The following is a 20000-nucleotide window of genomic DNA, read 5'->3' on the forward strand; positions in this document are numbered from 1 at the left end:
AACACCCTTAACCCCTTCAGTGCCATGACACATTTCCATATTCAATTCTGGTGACTATTTGGTGATTCTATACAGCTTCAGAAACTCATGTGGGGATTAAAATAGTGAAAACTGTGGCCATTAATCTTCTGACCTCCAAGACCCTTGCTAATGTCAATAAAATCGTCTAATATTACCCCAAACTTAAGGTAAAAATGCGCCCCAGTACTGAAGGGGTTAAAGAACAGTTAATTAGGTTAGGTTAGGAAAGAAAAATAGACAGATGGTAAGGTGGTGGAGCGTGGTTAGAGAAAGACAGAGACAGGGTTAGGAGTTAGGTTAGGTACAGTATGCAAAAAAACTGCCTTAAAGAACCTCTAATTAATCAGGTTACGTTAGGTTAGGTTAGGAAAGATACAGACAGATGGTAAGGCGTGGTTAGAGAAAGGACAGAGACAGGGTTAGGACTTAGGAGTTAGGTTAGGTATAGTATGCAAAAAAACACCCTTAAAGAATATCCATCTATATATAAAACACCTTTAAAATATACATTCCCTACAACAAACACCAAAACTATACCTTGAAACACCCCAAGACACCCTTAAAGTGACGCAAAATAACCAAGAACCCCAAACACCCTTAAACACCCCTACACCATGAAAACACCATAAAACACCTTTAAAAACACCAAATTAATTTCAAAATATCTTTAAGATAGACATTCCTCTTTGTAAATTCCCTGAATATGCCTTAAAACACTGAAAAACACCCTTAAAAAGACCTAAATTGACCCCAAACACCCTTAAATTCACGAACACTGCCCAATATCATGACAATACACCATACAACACCCGGAACACCCTTACAATAGTACCAAACACCCTAAACATACAAACACACCCCAATATCATGAAAACACACCATACAACACCAGGAACACCCTTACAACAGTACCAAACACCCTAAAAACACACCATATCAACACCATACTACACCAGGAACACCCTTACAACAGTACCAAACATCCTTAAACACACAAACGCACCACCAATACCATGAAAACACATTATACAACACCCGGAACACCCTTAAAAACACTCAAATTTGCCCTCAACACCAATTATTCACAAAAAACACCTCTAAATTACCCTCAAACCTGCGGAAACACCCCAAATACACACCAAAATAAAAAAAAAAAAAAACACCTAAATTACCGTCAAATCTATGAAAACACCCCCAAATACACACCGAAACCCAAAAAACACCACCAAACACCTGACCTGCGAATCAATCAGCACCTCAGAGCCACAGTGCCTTATGACCCCAGTGAGGTGGCTATCAGCAGCCCCAGCAGCGCCTCCTCCCGGCAGCAGACTGTGACGCCGCTGGGAGTTCTTGTTATTAGCAGTGTGAACATTGAATCGCCCCGCGCGCCGACGCCTCGAACACCACAGCGATTTGAACACCTTCATCACCACACACTCCCAAAACCCACTCTCCATTGCTGGCTATACCTGTCTCTGTGTGTGTGTGTGTGTGTGTGTGTGTGTGTTCAGATGTCCTCTAATATTTCTTCAGTGTGTGTGTGTGTGTGTGTGTGTGTGTGTGTGTGTGTGTGTGTGTGTGTGTGTGTGTTCAGATGTCCTCTAATATTGCTTCAGTGTGTGTGTGTGTTTATTTGAGGATTTTCTTGAGTTTTCTGTTTTGTTTTGTTTAAGGATGTTTTTTTTTTCTCTTTTCTTGTTTATTAGTTGGTTTGTGTTTTTTTGTCTTTTTATTTCACTTTTTTTTCCTGAATGTGATATTTTTCGTGTTCTTTTCTTGTCTTGTATTTTGGTTCATGCATTTATTTTCTCCCTGGTAACTGTAACTCGATCCTAAATTCTCTCTCTTCCTTTCTTTCTTTTTTCTTTTTCCTTTGAGTTTTTCCCAGTTTCCTTCGAGTGTTTTCCTTTCTATTTTGCTTCCTTCATTTCCTCTTTGTTCTTTCTTCTTTTTATTCAATTCATCTTTTTCTTCTTTCTTTCTTTCGTCTTTCCCTCTCGTTTATCATTGTCATTCTCTCTCTCTCTCTCTCTCTCTCTCTCTCTCTCTCTCTCTCTCTCTCTCTCTCTCTCTCTCTCATCTCCTTCTTCCATTATCCTCGTCTTTCTTCTTCCTCCTTCATTCTCATTCCTTCCAATCACTTCTTTTCCTCGTTATCATTTTTTTTCTTTTATTTCAGTTTCTCTCAAAATTCTTTCTTTATCTTCCATTATCTCTTGTTTATTCCTTCCATCCTCATCTCTCCTTCACTATCACGTGACCGAACTATAAACAAACAATTAAATTCACTATAGGAATAATAATGAATAAAATAAAGTGACTATTTCTCATCCAAGACACACGGAAAGCCACATTGACACTATCACCGTTCACTGTAGGGGCGGAACCACCATCACTCCCTTATTAAATCTCAACGTTACGGAAGTTTAAAGGGACAGATGGTACGGCACACGAGATAAGGGAGGCGGGAGGAGCGGCGCACACCCTCCCCCACTGAGATCTGAAGGGTAACTGAGGGCCGGAGGGCAAAAGGTGGAGAGGAGAGGTGTTGCCTGAGCGAAGGATTGCCAAGGAAACACTGTCGTACTTCACCAAAACTCTTTAAACTTGACTAGAAAAACAAAGTGACTGTAGGAAATGAAGTGTGAGTGAGTGAGTAAGTGAGTGAGTGAGTGAGTGAGTTGTGAGAGGCTGTTATGAGACGACTACTGATAAAAATGGTACCAATATAGTAGAAACACAATTATTAAAAGAAATATTTTACGTTATTTATTGGGTTTATAAGTAATTAGTGAGTGTGTGAGTGTGTTGTGAGTATGTGAGTGTGTTGTGAGAGTCTGTAGTGGTGGTGTGAGTGATGGGCGCTGATAAAGTGAGATCAATAAAGAAATAAAGATATAATTACTGGATAAGACGAGGATAATTACTCGCTTGGTGATAATCTGAGTGAGTGAGTGAGTGAGTGAGTGAGTGTGGTATGGGTGATAGACGCTGATAAAGTGAGATAAATAGAGAGAAAAAAATGTAATTACTGGATAAGACAAGGAAGGATAATTACTCGCTTGGTGATAATCTGTGAGTGAGTGAGTAATGAGTGAGTGAGTGAGTGAGTGTGTCTGTGGTGCTTTATGAAAGACAACTACTGATAAGAAACGATAAGGAATGGAAGATAATTATAAGATGAGAGAGATAATCATTGAATTTAGAGTGAATAAGTGTGTCAGCGTGAGAGAAAACCTTTAGTAGTAATATAAAAGATGAACACACACACACACACACACACACACACACACACACACTAATACACACAGGAACATAATTACTGGGAGGAGAGAAATAATAATTGGGTTTAGAGAGTGAATGTGTGCTAGCGTGAGAGAAACTGTAGTGGTAAGATGAAAGATGAACACACACACACACACACACACACACACACACACACACACACACACACAGTAATAAACACAGGAACATAATTACTAGGAGATGAGAGATGCAAGATAAAGAATAAAAAAAACAAAGGTCGGTGCGGTAAGTCACGTACGAAGCACACCTGTCAGTCCCGGCCATACATTCGCCTAATATCTATTAAACCCATTCAGTACCATGACGCCTTTCCATATTCAGTCTGCTTACTTTTTGGTGATTTTCTACAGCTTCAGAAACTTATGTGGGGATTAAAATAGTGAGGGCTGTGGCCATTAATCTTGTGACCTCCATAGACCCTTCCTGATGTCAATAAAATGTGGGGATTAAAATAGTGAGGGCTGTGGCCATTAATCTTGTGACCTCCATAGACCCTTCGTAATGTCAATAAAATGGTCTAATCTTACACAAATCTGAAGGTAAAAATGTGTCCCAGTAGTGAAGGGATTACAGCTTCCTAGTGAGTCACTGCTGACCATCTGATTACCGAGTCCTTTCCGTTCAGATGATACACTCATTGATACGCGGAATGGAATGGGGAGGAAAGATGGATGGTGATAGATAGTGGTGGATGAAGCATAGAGATGAAAGATGTATGATAGAAGAACAGTTAATAAGAGAAGAACAGTTAATAAGAGATAGAGTAATTGAAATGGAGATATATGGAGCGAAGAGAATGGGGAGGAAAGACAAATGGTGATAGATGAAGAAACAGAATGCAGCGATGTGAGATGAGAGGGAGGAAAACAAATAAAAAGCTGTAACAAACAATAGGAAAGAAGGAAAATGAGGTAAGTGAGAATAAAACCGTAATAAGAATGTCAAAGGTTAAGGTTAGAACAGTTATATCTATGAACACATGAACGCCAGTAGTGAATGCTTACATCTGGACACACGACCATGTACACTTGAGATACACATGAATAAAAGCATAAATAAATAAATGAATAAAGCATAATTGATACAGGAATCACCCCAAAAAATACCATAAACATTTAGATGATTGTGTTCACTGCGGTTAAAACAGTTAGATATGAACACGTGAGCCTCAGTAATGCATGGTTACGGCTGGACACATGACGATGCAAACCTGAGATACACATGAAAAAAGAGACATAATTAATACATGAATAACCCCATATCATAAACTCCTAGACAATTGCGTTAGATAGGACAGTTAGATAGGAAAACACATGTCTCAGTAGTGCATGGTTACGCCTAGACACACGACGATGTAAACTTAAGATACACATGAACAAACGGATACAATTAATACATGAATCACCCAAAAAGGTGTCATGTACCCTTAGATAATTGCGCTAGGTAGGACAGCTGTGTCGTGGTACCGCTGCCCTGCTTCAATAGTCTCGTTGGCAGAAACTCTTTACTCTCTCACCATGACTGTTTTCCAAGGCCACAGAGATGTTAAGCCGTGTTTTCAAGAGTGTTTCTGCTATTGACGATTTATAAATCTAGCCAATCTGTCACTAGAACCGTAAAAACACCCTCAAAAACCCGTGTACCGTTGACTGCAGCCTATTGAAAGAGTGGAGGTGGAGTGCGGAAGTGCTTCATGAGTAGCGGGTGAACTGAACACATTGGCGCTCGAACATCAACACTTGGCCACACCTTCACGATTTCAAAAGGGCGCTAGTTGAAATGACACGGAATTTTAAGGGTGTTTCTGTAATTCTAGTGACATGTTAACAAGTTTTCTACATTATCAACAGGACAAGCACTATTTTCAATTGGTTCTACTTGAAATGACGGCTTTTTAAGTCTGTTTCTGTAATTATAATGTCACGTTAACAAGTTTTATGACGTATCAACAGGGCAAACACTATTTTCAAAGGGCTCCCGTTGGAATGACACGGATTTTTACGGGTGTATCTGTATTCTAGTACCATAATAACAAGATTTCTGCATAACCAACAGAACAAATTACCTTTACAACTCGGCTAACAGTTTCCGTGATACTTAAAAATGGTTGGTGTGAGTGAGGGAAGTGTTTCTGAGTATGACGCGTATCACCTCAGCAGCGGCAGGCACAAGGCAGAAGGCAGGTAATGTTTCGTTACAAGTGTACCTAGGAAGTAATTATAACAAACACTATAACGAATGCTGATGGTGACAAACTCCTTCGCCTGAGTGAAAAGGTAAATAAATAATAAATAACGAGTTTTGAGGAATTACGAACTAGCAAATAACCATGAGAGAGAGAGAGAGAGAGAGAGAGAGAGAGAGAGAGAGAGAGAGAGAGATAATGATTTTGACATCCGTGCGTGAGTGTGGTCGCGTATTAGCCTTCGTAAGAATATAAATAATAATATAGAACAAAAAACTGCAAAAACAACAGCAGCAGCAACAACAACAACAACAACAACAACAACAACCGGAAACAAGATGGCTGGCCTCCCCTTGACAAAATAACAACAATAACAATAATCTTTCTTTTCCTCCTAGACAATTTAAATTCTCTCTCTCTCTCTCTCTCTCTCTCTCTCTCTCTCTCTCTCTTGTCTGCCTTCTTTCCTCCATTTGTTTTAAAGCCATTTGTTTTGATCGTCCTTGCTTCTCTCTCTCTCTCTCTCTCTCTCTCTCTCTGATGCTATTCCGGAAATTTATTATTCAATCTGTTTCCTCACTCGCTTATTTTCTTCCACTTCCTCCTCCTCCTCCTCCTCCTCCTCCTCCTCTCACCTCTTCACGGATGCATCTCTCCCACGCAGCAAGTGAAGGAGAGGAAGAGGGTGATAAAAAGAAGAGAGAAAAAAAAATAAATAAAGCAGCGGAAGAGGACTCGCATAGCTTGAGGCAATAGCGAGACAGACTCAGGCCATCCACGCAGCGATTGAGAATTCCCGGTGGTTTTCTGCCGTGGGAGACTCCGATTCCCTTGAAATGGTGATTTGGGAGACACTTGCAATATTCATAACAGCTTCATCCCTGTTCCCGGTGGTTTTTCTGCTATGGGAGACTCCGATTCCCTTACGTGATGATTTGGGAGACAATATTAACAGCTCAATTCTTGTTCCCAGTGATTTTCTGCAGTGGGAGACTCTGGTTCCCTTAAAAGTGATGTTTGAGAGATTATTCCTATGAAACACTTCCTCCCCGCACATCCACCACTCTCGCGACACTCTAGGTAAAGTTAGGCGGGTTTTTGAGGGTGATGTGAAGGTTCGAGACAGATTAACACGATTCCTACATTATTAGCGGGAGAAACACGCTTCAGAACCTGCTAATCACCTCTGTGGCCTTGAGAGAGAGAGAGAGAGAGAGAGAGAGAGAGAGAGAGAGAGAGAATCCACAAAGGTGCAGACCACTAAAACAGGGTCAAATGATCACTCAAAATTAGAGTTAAGTGTTTTGAAGTCTCCCTCGCGAAAGAGTTCAAGGCCTGTATGCTGCCATGCTTCGCTCTCCCACCATCACTACTTCCAAAGGCTGCTGTTACAGATACTCGTGTTTTTAAGGGTGTTCTCATGGTTGTGGTGAAGATTGGCGAGATTTCTGGATTATCAAGAGTAGTTAAATATTCTCTCGTGTTTTTAAGGGTGTTCTTGTGTTTGTGGTGATGGATTGGCGAGATTTTGGTTTATCAAGAATAGTTAAAGATATTCGTGTTTTTAAGGGTGTTCTTGTGTTTCTGGTGATGGATTGGCGAAATATCTGGTTTATTAAGAGGAGGAACTGTCTTGAACTCCCGACTGGTTGTCTCCGTGGCCTTGGAGAACAGTCGTGGTGAGAATAAAATCGTTTTTGAATACTGGCTTAGGTCACAGGCAGGGAGGGGATACAGAAACAAGCAGGGAGTTGAGGAGTTTGGCAGAGGAAGGGGTGAATAATTAAGAATACTGGAGTTAGGCAGAGGAAGGGGTGAATGATTGAGAATACTGATTAACTCTTGCATTCCACACACTGCATTCTAGCTTCATCCAGTCTCTCTCGGTCATTTCCTACCCGGAGCAGATTTCATTCCCTTAAGTAGTGGAATGACAGGAGGGTTTATAAATATGACATAAAACATAGCGTAACCCGCCCCCCCTCTCTCTCTCTCTCTCTCTGACTTGTTATCACTTTAAACCGCTCTTTAACACACACACACACACACACACACACAGACACGCACACACACACGCACGCACACACGCTGCCAGACGTACAAGTAGAAGACCCTGCACTGTTGTTTGTTCGTTTGTGTGTTTGTTTAGGCAGCCCAGCATCCAGTGTACGGTTATTCTTTTGTTTCTCCTTCACCCTCCTTCATTTCCTTCATTCCTTCCCGCTTCCCTTCTTCCTTTGTCTCTTTTCCTTCTCTATTTCCATTTTATCATATTTTCCTATTCTATTTCAATTTTTTTCATTATTCCTTCTTTTCTTACCATTTTCCTTCATTTCCTTCTTTCCTTCCCGCTTCCCTCCTTCCTTTGCCTCTTTTCCTTCTCTATTTCCACTTTATCACATCGTTTTCCTATTCTATCTTTATTTTTCTTCATTATTCTTTCTTTTCCTTCCCATTTTCCTTCATTCTTTCCCGCTTCCCTCCTTCCTTTGTCTCTTTTCCTTCTTTAATTCCAATCTGTCATCTCAATTTCCTATTTTCTTTATTTTTCTTCATTATTCCATCTTTTTCTTCTCATTTCCCTTTATTTCCTCCTCCCTTTCCTTCATTCCTACTTCCTTCGTTTGTTTTCCTTCTATTTCTCATTCGTCATCTCATTTCCTTTTCATTCCTCTTTTCTTCGTTATTCCTTCTTTTCTTTCGCATTTTCCTTTATTTCCTTCGATTTTTCCTCCTTTCCTCCTTTCTTTGTCTGTTTTTCTTCTCCGTTTTCCATTTGCCATCTCATTTATCCTTTTTCTTCTTCGTTATTCTTTCTTTTCCCTTTCCCTTTCCTTCATTTCCTTCTATATTTCTCATTTATTCCTTTTTCTCCTTTTATTTTATCATTTTTTTCCCTTTTTTCCTTCATTCTTTCCTTCTTCCTTCTTTCAATTGTCTGCTTCTCCTTCCATTTTCTTCAGTCTTTCCTAATTCAATATTTTATCTTATTTTCTCTTTGTTCCTTCATTCTATCTCATATTTTCCTCATTTTTATTTCCTACTTTCCGTTTTTACTTTCTCTCTCTCTCTCTCTCTCTCTCTCTCTCTCTCTCTCTCTCTCTCTCTCTCTCTCTCTAAAATTCCCAATGAAAGAAAGAATGAACGAATGAATGAAGGAGCAAAAAGGTTAATGATAGTGATGAATGGCTGCGCTCTCTCTCTCTCTCTCTCTCTCTCTCTCTCTCTCTCTCTCTCTCTCTCTCTCATAGCAGTAGTAGTATATAGTATTAGTATTAGTAGTAGTAGTAGTGGTAGTAGTAGTAGTAGTAGTAGTAGTAGTAGTAGTAGTAGTAGTAGTAGTAGTAGTAGTAGTGGGCGAAGTAACCTCCATTACTACCCACACCCAGCGACCCACGCCCGCGCCACGCCCACACCCGCGGAGGATGAAGAAGAAGAAGAAGAAGAAGAAGAAGGATGAGGAGAGGAACAACTAAAACAAGAACAAGATATTATATGAAGAAGAAACATTACAAAGACAAATTGAAAGGAGGAGGAGGAGGAGGAGGAGGAGGAGGAGGAGGAGGAGGAGGAGGAGGAGGAGACGAAATCTATGTAACAAGGATGCAATTAGAACGAAGGCAATGAAATGAACGAAAAGGATGAGGAGGAGGAGGAAGAGGAGGAGGTAATGAGGAAGAACAAAGTGGTCAGAAAGATCGAAAGCCTTATAAGGAGGTTGTTGGTCCGATACTTGCACCTGTCTCTCTCTCTCTCTCTCTCTCTCTCTCTCTCTCTCTCTCTCTCTCTCTCTCTCTCATAAAACAATGATAGCAATATGTATAATTATGTGCGTACCAGAGAGAGAGAGAGAGAGAGAGAGAGAGAGAGAGAGAGAGAGAGAGAGAGAGAGAGAGAGAGTGTGTGTGTGTGTGTGTGTTTGGAGAGCGTGTTATCAAGAAAGTTATATCCCCCACTCTCTCTCTCTTCCGGCAACCCTCCTCCCATATTTTTCTCAACTTCCTCCTCTTCCTCCTCCGCGTTTTCTTTCCATTACCCGTTTTCCTTCATCTAATTACTCTCTCTCTCCCTCTCTCTCAAAGTGAATGAAATTTCTGAGAGAGAGAGAGAGAGAGAGAGAGAGAGAGAGAGAGAGAGAGAGAGAGAGAGAGAGAGAGAATGAATTGGTCGAATAATGGGAGGGGGACTTTGGTACTTACGTGTTTCAAAAGTACATGAGAGGGAGGGACAGAGAGACAGACACACACACTCACACACACACACACACACACACACACACACACACACACACAGCTACCCACCCATGCACCTCCTGGGCCAGAGAGCCAAGTGTCGGTCTGGTCCAGCAGGTGCTTTCCCGATAAACACACACACACACACACACACACACACACACACACACACACACAGATCACAGTCTGTACCATAAAAAAAAAAGCAACGCAACACACACACACACACAGCCTCCAACCCACCCCCACCACACTCGGGCCCAGAGCTAGTGTAGGTCGAGTCCAGCAGGTGCATTTCTCCCTCAATAACGAAAGACAAGGAAAACACACACACACACACACACACACACACACACACACACACACACACACACACAACCACCTACCCACCCACTCACCCCAACATCCTCGACCGGGGATGGGGTGGCGGTCTGGGTCCAGCCGGGGACCCCCCCCAATAGGGTCCCATATATACGTATCGGAAACCATTTTGAAAACGGCGATTCCCAAAAAGGCAGCTGGACACGAATGCTATAAAAATTCCGACTTGTCATCAATGAAAACTAATTCCTAAAATATAAAAATACAACCGGGAAAAGGAATAATAAAAATATTTCAAAAAACATATTAAATAAAATGTTTGAACTTCGACTTGTTGAAAAACAATTTTAACGCCCACCAATCTCATTCATTGGAATCGATAACGTTTTTCAAAAATTATGACAATCATTTCGATATATCAGAACCTGGCAACACGCCCAATTAAAAAAATAAATATTTAAAAAATGACGTTGTTTACAATATTAACAGCGCTACAAATCACTCTTAAAGTCCACATCTCTAACTTATCTGGAGCCCTGCACACTTTTTCCATCATAAACCTTTCTTTGAATACACAAACACTTCGCTACAACCTCAAATAAAAAATCACTCACAGCGGGGGGAAAAATTTTGACGTATTTTCGCCCTCTTATTTCAGTAATAAACACACTCTAAATCACCGTACTTCACTCAGCTCAGATATGGAAGACACGTAAAACACAACGAACTATCAATAGAAACCCTTAAAAGGTACTTATAACTCGAAATAAATGAACTGAGACAAATATAAATAATAGTGGAAGTCAATGATCTGTGACCGGCGGAACATTAGGGGCGGAGCTGGTGATGACGTCACAGCCTGGTGCTTGTGACGTCACGCACCGGCCCGCTTCCTCTCACTGGGCTTCCATAACACATAATTCAGACAATTCCGGATATATTTCAACAACGGACATGAATGATTAGGCCTATGGGTCCATTTTGTGGCCTGCCTGGCCTGTAATGAGTGAGAGATGAGGCAGATACAGGCTGAGAGAGAGGCAGCGGGTCAGGGCACTGTTTTGTTTACGTGTATCTGCAGGCGTTAGCTCACTGATATGTTGTCCTGGAGCTTACCAACGTTAGGTTATGACATGACAGCACCGTGAAATGATGAGTTACACCAACATATTACTTACGTTAGCCAAGGACGGTCTGGTGGCGGCTTTCAGTGTCATCAGCAGGCACCCGCACTGATCCACCCCCACACCGCTGTCCACTTAGTGTCCTCAGCGGTGTAGAAATAGTTGACCTCTGATTACTGAGAGGCTACACACACACTGTTCTCTTTGCTACTATCACTATTATCAGTATTTTCGCCTTCACCACTCTCTCACTGTCTCTCTCACCGCCAGCGTCTTGTCCTGCAGGCTGCCTGCACCCCGCGACCACAACAAACAGAGGAGGCGGCTCACGGAAAACTGACCCGACCTATCACGCCGACCTCTTTGCGCGTGAGGCGTTTGGCAACAATATCAAGATTTGCAAAATTGAACAGCAATACAATAGTGTCTTTACACAAGTCCTATGATACACCAACATCATTAAGTATGTATGAATGTATTAAGTTAAGTATGTATGAATGTCGGCTCCCTACTTTTAATGAAGCAGTTTTATTTACTACGTATATTTCAAACAAAAGTGACATGTCTCTTTTTTTCCCATGGCAGTTGCCATTAACTAATGCTGCCTCTGACATAGCCTAGCTGGCCCGCCTGCCTACCGTGTTTGTCTCCCTATTCACACCCTCTCTCACATAGAAAGCTCGAGAGAGAGAGAGAGAGAGAGAGAGAGAGAGAGAGAGAGAGAGAGAGAGAGAGAGAGAGAGAGAGAGAGACCTTTCACCTTTTCATGTTGTATTTTTGTAAACAATTGATTAGCGTGTTTCATTGTATTTGGGGAGGAGGAGGAGGAGGAGGAGGAGGAGGAGGAGGAGGAGGAGGAGGAGGAGGAGGAGGAGGAGGAGGAGGAGGAGGAGAGGAGGAGGAGGAGGAGGAGGAGGAGGAGGAGGAGGAGGAGGAGGATGTGTGGAAGAGACAAGGAGGAGGAGGAAGTGTAGGAGGTGTGGAAGAGACAAAGAGGAGGAGGAGGAGGAGGAAGTGGAGGAGGTGTGGAAGAGACAAAGAGGAGGAGGAGGAGGTGTGGAAGAGACAAAGAGAGGAGGAGGAGGAGGAGGAGGAGGAGGTGTGAAAGAGACAAAGAGAGGGAGGAGGAGGAGTATAAACAAGGAAAATAAATGTTAGCTAAAATAATTAAAACCCAAAAGAAAAGAAAAAAAGACACACACAAACAGACCTGGAGAACGAATTAAGACTTCCAGGAATGCAGGCAACAATAACAACAACAACAACAACAACAACAACAATAATAATAATAATAATAATAATAATAACAAAGCTTTGTGCGGGGGTGCGGTACAATACAGACGCCAGCACGTGACTCCCTGCCAAACCTGGTTATATAATTTTCTAGTGCATAAGAACAGAAGAACATAAAAAAGAGGGAATCTGCAAGAGACAGTCAGGTCCACACGTGGCAGTCTCTGTGTGAGCGAATTAACTCCTTCAGTACTGGGACACATTTTTACCATGAGTTTTGGATACGATTAGACGATGTTATTGACATTAGGAAGGGTCTATGGAGGTCAGAGGATTAATGGCCACATTCTTCACTATTTTAATCCCCCATATAAGTTTCTGAAGCTGTGTAAAATCACCAAATAGTAAGCAAAATGAAGATGAAAACATGTCATGGTACTGAAGGGTTAAGTTACCTAATTCCATCTATCATCTCCATTATTTAATCTTCTTTTAACCCTTTCACCACCATGACGCGTTTCCATATTCATTCTACTTTACTATTTGGTGATTTTATACACCTTCAGAAACTCATGTGGAAATTTAATAGTGAAGACTGTAGCCATTAATCTTCTGACATCCATACACCCTTTCTGATGTCAATAAAATGGTCTAATCGTACACAAATCTCAAGGTAAAATCACGTTCCAGAACTGAAAGGGTCAAAGTTTCCCTTTGATTGTTTTAACTACCAAAAATATAAGGTTTTAGGTTCAACCAGCTTGACCCTTCCTTCCTGGTCCATGCCCCGTCCCGACCCGTGATCTGAGGCTCAGCGCGCGCACACACACACACACACACACACACACACACACACACACACACACACACACACACACAGTCAGTAACATAAAAAAAAGACAAGACACACACACACACACACACACACACACACACACACACACACGCAGATCACAGTCTGTGCTATAAAAAATGGTAAGGTAACATACACACACACACACACACACACACACACACACACACACACACACACACACACACACACACACACACACACACACACACACACACACACACACACCACACAACACACACCACCACTCTGCCACAGAGCGAAGTGTCGGTCTGGGTTCAGCAGGTGCGCTACCCCCTCAATAACGAAAAACAAGGAACACACACACACACACACACACACACACACACACACACACACACACACACACACAGCCACCCAACCTCCTACTCACCCACCCACCCTGACTACATTCGGGCCCAGAGCGAAGTGTCGGTCAGAGTCCAGCAGGTGCGCTCCCCCTCAGTAACGAAAGACATGGAACACACACACACACACACACACACACACACACACACACACACACACACACACACACCCACCCACCCACCCACCCACCCCCCACATCCTCGGCCAGGGGCGGGGTGGCGGTCTGGGTCTAGCCTGGGACCCCCCCTCCAATAGGGTCACATATATACGTAACGGAAACCATTTTGAAAACGGCGATTCCCAAAAAGGCAGCTGGACACGAATGCTATAAAAATTCCGACTTGTCATCAATGAAAACTAATTCCTAAAATATAAAAATACAACCGGGAAAAGGAATAATAAAAATATTTCAAAAAACATATTAAATAAAATGTTTGAACTTCGACTTGTTGAAAAACAATTTTAACGCCCACCAATCTCATTCATTGGAATCGATAACGTTTTTCAAAAATTATGACAATCATTTCGATATATCAGAACCTGGCAACACGCCCAATTAAAAAAATAAATATTTAAAAAATGACGTTGTTTACAATATTAACAGCGCTACAAATCACTCTTAAAGTCCACATCTCTAACTTATCTGGAGCCCTGCACACTTTTTCCATCATAAACCTTTCTTTGAATACACAAACACTTCGCTACAACCTCAAATAAAAAATCACTCACAGCGGGGGGAAAAATTTTGACGTATTTTCGCCCTCTTATTTGAGTAATAAACACACTCTAAATCACCGTACTTCACTCAGCTCAGATATGGAAGACACGTAAAACACAACGAACTATCAATAGAAACCCTTAAAAGGTACTTATGACTCGAAATAAATGAACTGAGACAAATATAAATAATAGTGGAAGTCAATGATCTGTGACCGGGGAACATTAGGGGCGGAGCTGGTGATGACGTCACAGCCTGGCTGCTTGTGACGTCACACCCCGGCCCGCTTCCTCTCACTGAGCTTCCATAACATATAGTACAGACAATTGCAGATATATTTCAACAACGGACATGAATGATTAGGCCTATGGGACCATTTTGTGGCCTGCCTGGCCTGTAATGAGTGAGAGATGAGGCAGATAAAGGCTGAGAGAGAGGCAGCGGGTCAGGGCACTGGTTTGTTTACGTGTATCTGCAGGCGTTAGCTCACTGATATGTTGTCCTGGAGGTTACCAACGTTAGGTTATGACATGACAGCACCGTGAAATGATGAGTTACACCAACATATTACTTACGTTAGCCAAGGACGGTCTGGTGGCGGCTTTCAGTGTCATCAGCAGGCACCCGCACTGATCCACCCCCACACCGCTGTCCGCTTAGTGTCCTCAGCGGTGTATAAATAGTTGACCTCTGATTACTGAGAGGCTACACACACACTGTTCTCTTTGCTACTATCACTATTATCAGTATTTTCGCCTTCACCACTCTCTCACTATCTCTCTCACCGCCAGCGTCTTGTCCTGCAGGCTGCCTGCACCCCGCGACCACAACAAACAGGAGGCGGCTCACGGAAAACTGACCAGACCTATCACGCCGACCTCTTTGCGCGAGAGGCGTTTGGCAACAATATCAAGATTTGCCAAAATCAACCGAATACAATAGTGTCTTTACATAAGTCTCATATATATGATACACCAACAAACAGGTACACTCATATGTGTAGCTATGTATGTATGTCAGCTCCCTACTTTTGAAGCATTTTCCTACCTATAATTGAAACAAAGGTGAAATCTGTCATCCCTTTTTTCATGACAGTCGTCACTGACTACAGCTGCTTCTGACGCAGCTCGGCTGGCCAGCCTGCCTGCCATCCACACCCACCTCCCCCGCCCATCACTCATTCTCTATTCCCCTCCTTCATGTTTCTCATACCTCCTTTATCCGATTCCCCACGTCCCCACCCCACTCTCTCTCTCTCTCTCTCTCTCTCTCGTAAGTGAACATGCAGGCCAGCAGTGCGTCCCGCCGCGGTCCCTTCACTGTGTGTGGCTATCAGGTGTGGCTACTGAGGAATCCTATGGCCAGTATCGCCAGGAAGTCAATGAAGTGGTGGAGTGTGTACATATGCAATAAAACACGGGGAAATGAGAACTATGTCTAACAATGAGTAATATATGGCGTCAGTGTGAGGAATAACATGTCAGTATGAAGTATTGGCATAATCAAGGCATGAGGGACAAGTATGAGGTATAAGGTATAAGCTGCTAGTGTGAGATGTGAGGTAAAAGTATAAGGTGTCAGTGTGAGGTATATAAGATGTACAAGGTGTAAGGCGTCAGTGTGATGTATGAGGTAGAAGGTATAGGGTGCCAGTGTAAGATATGAGGTAAAAGGTATGAAGGAAAAGTATAAGGTGTCAGTGTGAGGTAGATAAGGTACAAGGTATAAGGTGTGCGTGGGTACTCACTTTGAGGTAGCTTTCAATCTCGAGTGAGGACACGTTGGATCGCTCTGACGTGTCTGAGGGGGGCGGGGGGAAGCCGTCTGGACTGGCTGGCTCCTTACCTGCAGGGAGAGAGGCACAGTGAGAGGGAGTGGCTGACAAGTGAGAGGGAGGCGCTACATGGCGGGGTAAGTGACTGGTGAGAGGAAAGGGTAAGGTTTGGATGGGAGTGAGGAGTAAAAGTGAGAGGGAGTGAGAGGAGGGTGAAAAAGTGAGAAGAAACAAAGAGAGAGTGAATGAGAGGGAAAGATAAGACAGGGACAAGTGTGATGAAAGAGTCATTACTGCAGGAGAGAGAGAGAGAGAGAGAGAGAGAGAGAGAGAGAGAGAGAGAGAGAGAGATAAATAAATTCTTGAAAAAAAAAATCCTTTTGGAAAAACAGATATTTTCTTTAATTTCAATTATTAGAAAAAATTGATGTCAAATACTAAAATAATCTTGAAATAATAATAATAATGATAATAATAATAATAGCTATTTCTTTTTATTTTCATTCTATTGTGCTGTTTTCTGTATACATGCATCTGTGTGTGTGTGTGTGTGTGTGTGTGTGTGTGTGTGTGTGTGTGTGTGTGTGTGTGTGTGTGTGTGTGCACATAGGGCTAACTTTAATTCTTGCTTTCTCTCACTATCTCACTCTCTATTTCTGTTTTGGGCTGGTGACTCTAATCTTTATATGGTGTGTGAGGTGGGGAGAAGGAAGGGAAGGTGTCACTATTCTCTCTCTCTCTCTCTCTCTCTCTCTCTCTCTCTCTCTCTCTCTCTCTCTCTCTCTCAAAGCATTTAAGAATGAAAGATGGGAGGAGGAGGAGGAGGAGGAGGAGGAGGAGGAGGAGGAGGAGGAGGAGGAGGAGGAGGAGGAGATAAGAGAGAAACTATATAAAAATAACCCAAAAATCAATTAACACGATGCAAAATGTGAAAACAATAACAAAAACAAGTGGAGGTGGAGGTGGTGGAGGAGGAGGAGGTGGTAGTGGTGCATGGGTGGAGATGAGTGGAGGAAGACAAGGCCATACGCATGAGGTAACGCAGGAGGCGCCCCTGGTGGAGGTGGAGATGAGGCGGGAGGAGGCGGTGGAGGAGAGCCTGTGTCACGGAGGAGGATGAACAGCGAGGCAGCGAAAACTTATGCTGTGACAAAAAAGTGGAGAGCAGCGTGTCAGCATTGCCACAGCACGGCACTGGAGTGAGGTGGTGCCAGCTGTGGTGCGGGGGCTTACTGTGGCGCCTCTTGCTGTGGTGGTAGTGGTGGTGGTGGTGGTGGTGGTGGTGTTTCTTCACCCTCACAGTGTCTCTCAAAATGTTCTGCAGCGCTAGAGCTTCCGGCGAGGTGCTGTAGGCGCAGAACAGGCTGTGGCAGGGCTGTGGTGCTGCATCTGCTGTGTCTGCTGTGTCTGCTGCTGCCACACACCACCTGGATGACTCACCACTCTCTGGGTCATCCACCTCACCCACACACGCCTCCACATCCACCTTCCGAGTTCCCCGCTGGTACAAATCCATGCCAAATTTTAGTCTTGCATAGGTGAGGTCTGACGTGGGTGTGGTGTGGGTGTGCCGGCGTGGATGTGGGTGGCGCGGGTGATGTGGGAGGCTTCTCAGTGGGTGTGAATGTCTGCGGGTATTTGGGTAACCACGAAATCCACTTGGGTTGGCTGGGAGTGGAGGCGAGGTGGAGATGGCAGGCAGTGAGACATCAGACGTTGAGAGAGGAGGTGGATCACTACCAGATCGTTGCCTGGTGTGGATGGATACTGCGTGGATGGGGCGGATGGGGCAGGGCTTCCTCCATCTCCACGCCCCCTGGTGCCCCAGTGGGAGTGGTGGTGGTGATGGAGGGCGGGGTCGGAAACTGCAGTGATATCCAATTCCTAAGTCGCTACACATGTTATCTGAGTGGTGGTGGTGGTGGTGGTGGTGGTGGTGTGGTGATGTGTTGGGGTGGGTGTGTGTGGGAGATTATTATGGGAGGGGTAGATGGAGAGGAAAAGGGAAGAATGGAGGGAAAAAAAGGGGGAAGGGATTGATTTGGAGGAAATTATCATGGGAGTCTTTGGTCTGTTGATTATTTTCTCTCTCTTTTGTGTTTCTCTCTCTCTCTCTCTCTCTCTCTCTCTCTCTCTCTCTCTCTCTCTCTCTCTCTCACGCACATACATGTATAGATTAACGCCATCTTTCAATAATCCTTAAACCACTGCTATTACTTATCCAAACCTTTAAATAACCATTACCATTTGCTCTACCCCTTAAAATCACCCTAAAACCTGCTGAATCACTTATCCAAACCCCTTGAATAACCCTTACCACATATTCTACCATTTAAATACCCCTAAAACCTGCTGAATCACTTAGCTGAACCCTTAAACAACCTATACCACTTACTTTACCCCTTACAGATCCTGATTTATTCCTTAAATACTCCTTAAACAACCCTAAAACTACCACTGTTATTTATCTGAAGCCTTAAATGACCCTTACCACTTACTTACCCCTCAAAAACCCTGATCTATCCCTTAAGCAACCCAGAAACAGCCCTAAAACCCCTACTATTACTTATCCAAACCCTTAAATAACCCTTACCACTTACTCTAACCCTTAAATAGCCTTGAAATATCCCTGAAACTCTCCACTTATCCCTTAAAAAACCCTGACCCACCCCTAAAGTGTCCCTGGTCCCTTGCACTTACCAGGGCCAAGGGATTTGTTCCATGAAGGTGCGGGAACAATCATCCTGGATATCATCTCTTCGTTCAGGGACATCTCTGAGGGCGGCGGGGGACACACCAGAGACTCAATGATCTCATCCGTGGTCTTCATCAGGGACGCCAGGTCTGGGGGCTCCGTGCGGGAAGACCTGGGGGTGTGAGAGGGGGAGGTGGTTAAGGTGGTGGTGGTGGTGATAGTGGTGGTGGTGGTGGGAGAGTGGAAGGAAGAGGAGGAGGAAGAGGAGGTGGTCAGGGTAGTGGTGGTGAGTGGAGGAGGAAGAGGAAGAGGTGGTCAGGGTAGTGGCGATGGTGGGAGAGTGGAAGGAAGGGGAAGAGGAAGAAGAGGTTGTCAGGGTAGTGGTGGTGGGAGGAGGAGGAAGAGGAGGAGGTCGAGTTATTGTAGTGGTGGCAGGATGAGAGGGTGGGATTAGGAGGAGGAGATCAGAGTAGAGATGGTGGTGGTGGTGGCAGGAGGAGGAGGAGGAGGAGGAGGAGGAGGAGGAGGAGGAGGAGGAGGAGGAGGAGGAGGAGGAGGAGGAGAAGGAGGAGGAGGTCAGGGTAGTGGTGGTGGTGGTGATGGTTTTGTTTATATATTCTTAAAGATAAAGAAAAATAAGTATAGATTTTAATGAGCCAAAACAGAGAGAGAGAGAGAGAGAGAGAGAGAGAGAGAAAATACAAGAAAACAAAACCAAATAACACCAAAATAACAAAAAATAACAATAAAAAATACAAACAAATAAAAAAAAAAAAAAGAAAAAAAAACAACAACATAGAACAAGAATGGCACACGTACGGCACACCTTTGGCACTGTGACCTTACCTCATCATAAGACACAGTGCCAGTTCCTCCTGCAGCACACTCTCAATATACATCATGTCAAGGTCGCTCACTATGGCACCGTTGATCACCATTATCTCGTCGCCCTTGATGATGCCTGCGGGGAAACAAGGTCATAAGGAGAGGTCATAGTGAAGGTCAGGAGAGAGAGAGAGAGAAGTTGAGTTACTGCAGGTCAGGATGGAAATAAAAAAGAGAGAGAGAGGTTTTATTAGTATTAGAGGGAAAGGTCAGGAAAAGATCAGGGAAAGGTCAGGGAAAGGTCAGGGAAAGGTCATAAGTTGCTATTGTTTAACTGAATG

General features: G+C 43.4%; 1 protein-coding gene and 1 long non-coding RNA gene across 17 annotated transcripts in view; both read right to left on the minus strand.

Annotated features, from left to right (window-relative positions):
- LOC123508983 overlaps window positions 1-20000 on the minus strand; it is a 102885-nt gene that overhangs the window by 34012 nt on the left and 48873 nt on the right. For all 16 annotated transcript variants that reach the window (XM_045263108.1, XM_045263100.1, XM_045263094.1 and 13 more), the window contains 3 exons: window positions 19681-19795; window positions 18840-19006; window positions 16113-16210 (listed from right to left, as the gene is read on the minus strand). In XM_045263108.1, coding sequence (XP_045119043.1) covers window positions 16113-16210; window positions 18840-19006; window positions 19681-19795 — 380 coding nt within the window. The remainder of the gene's footprint in view (window positions 1-16112; window positions 16211-18839; window positions 19007-19680; window positions 19796-20000) is intronic.
- Window positions 2237-4968, minus strand: LOC123509115. Its single transcript, XR_006676135.1, has 2 exons — window positions 4847-4968; window positions 2237-2289 (listed from the first exon to the last, which is right to left on the minus strand). It is a non-coding gene; the product is annotated as an uncharacterized LOC123509115 (long non-coding RNA).

Source organism: Portunus trituberculatus, chromosome 3 (assembly GCF_017591435.1).
Source record: "Portunus trituberculatus isolate SZX2019 chromosome 3, ASM1759143v1, whole genome shotgun sequence".
In the NCBI taxonomy this organism is placed as follows: domain Eukaryota; kingdom Metazoa; phylum Arthropoda; class Malacostraca; order Decapoda; family Portunidae; genus Portunus; species Portunus trituberculatus.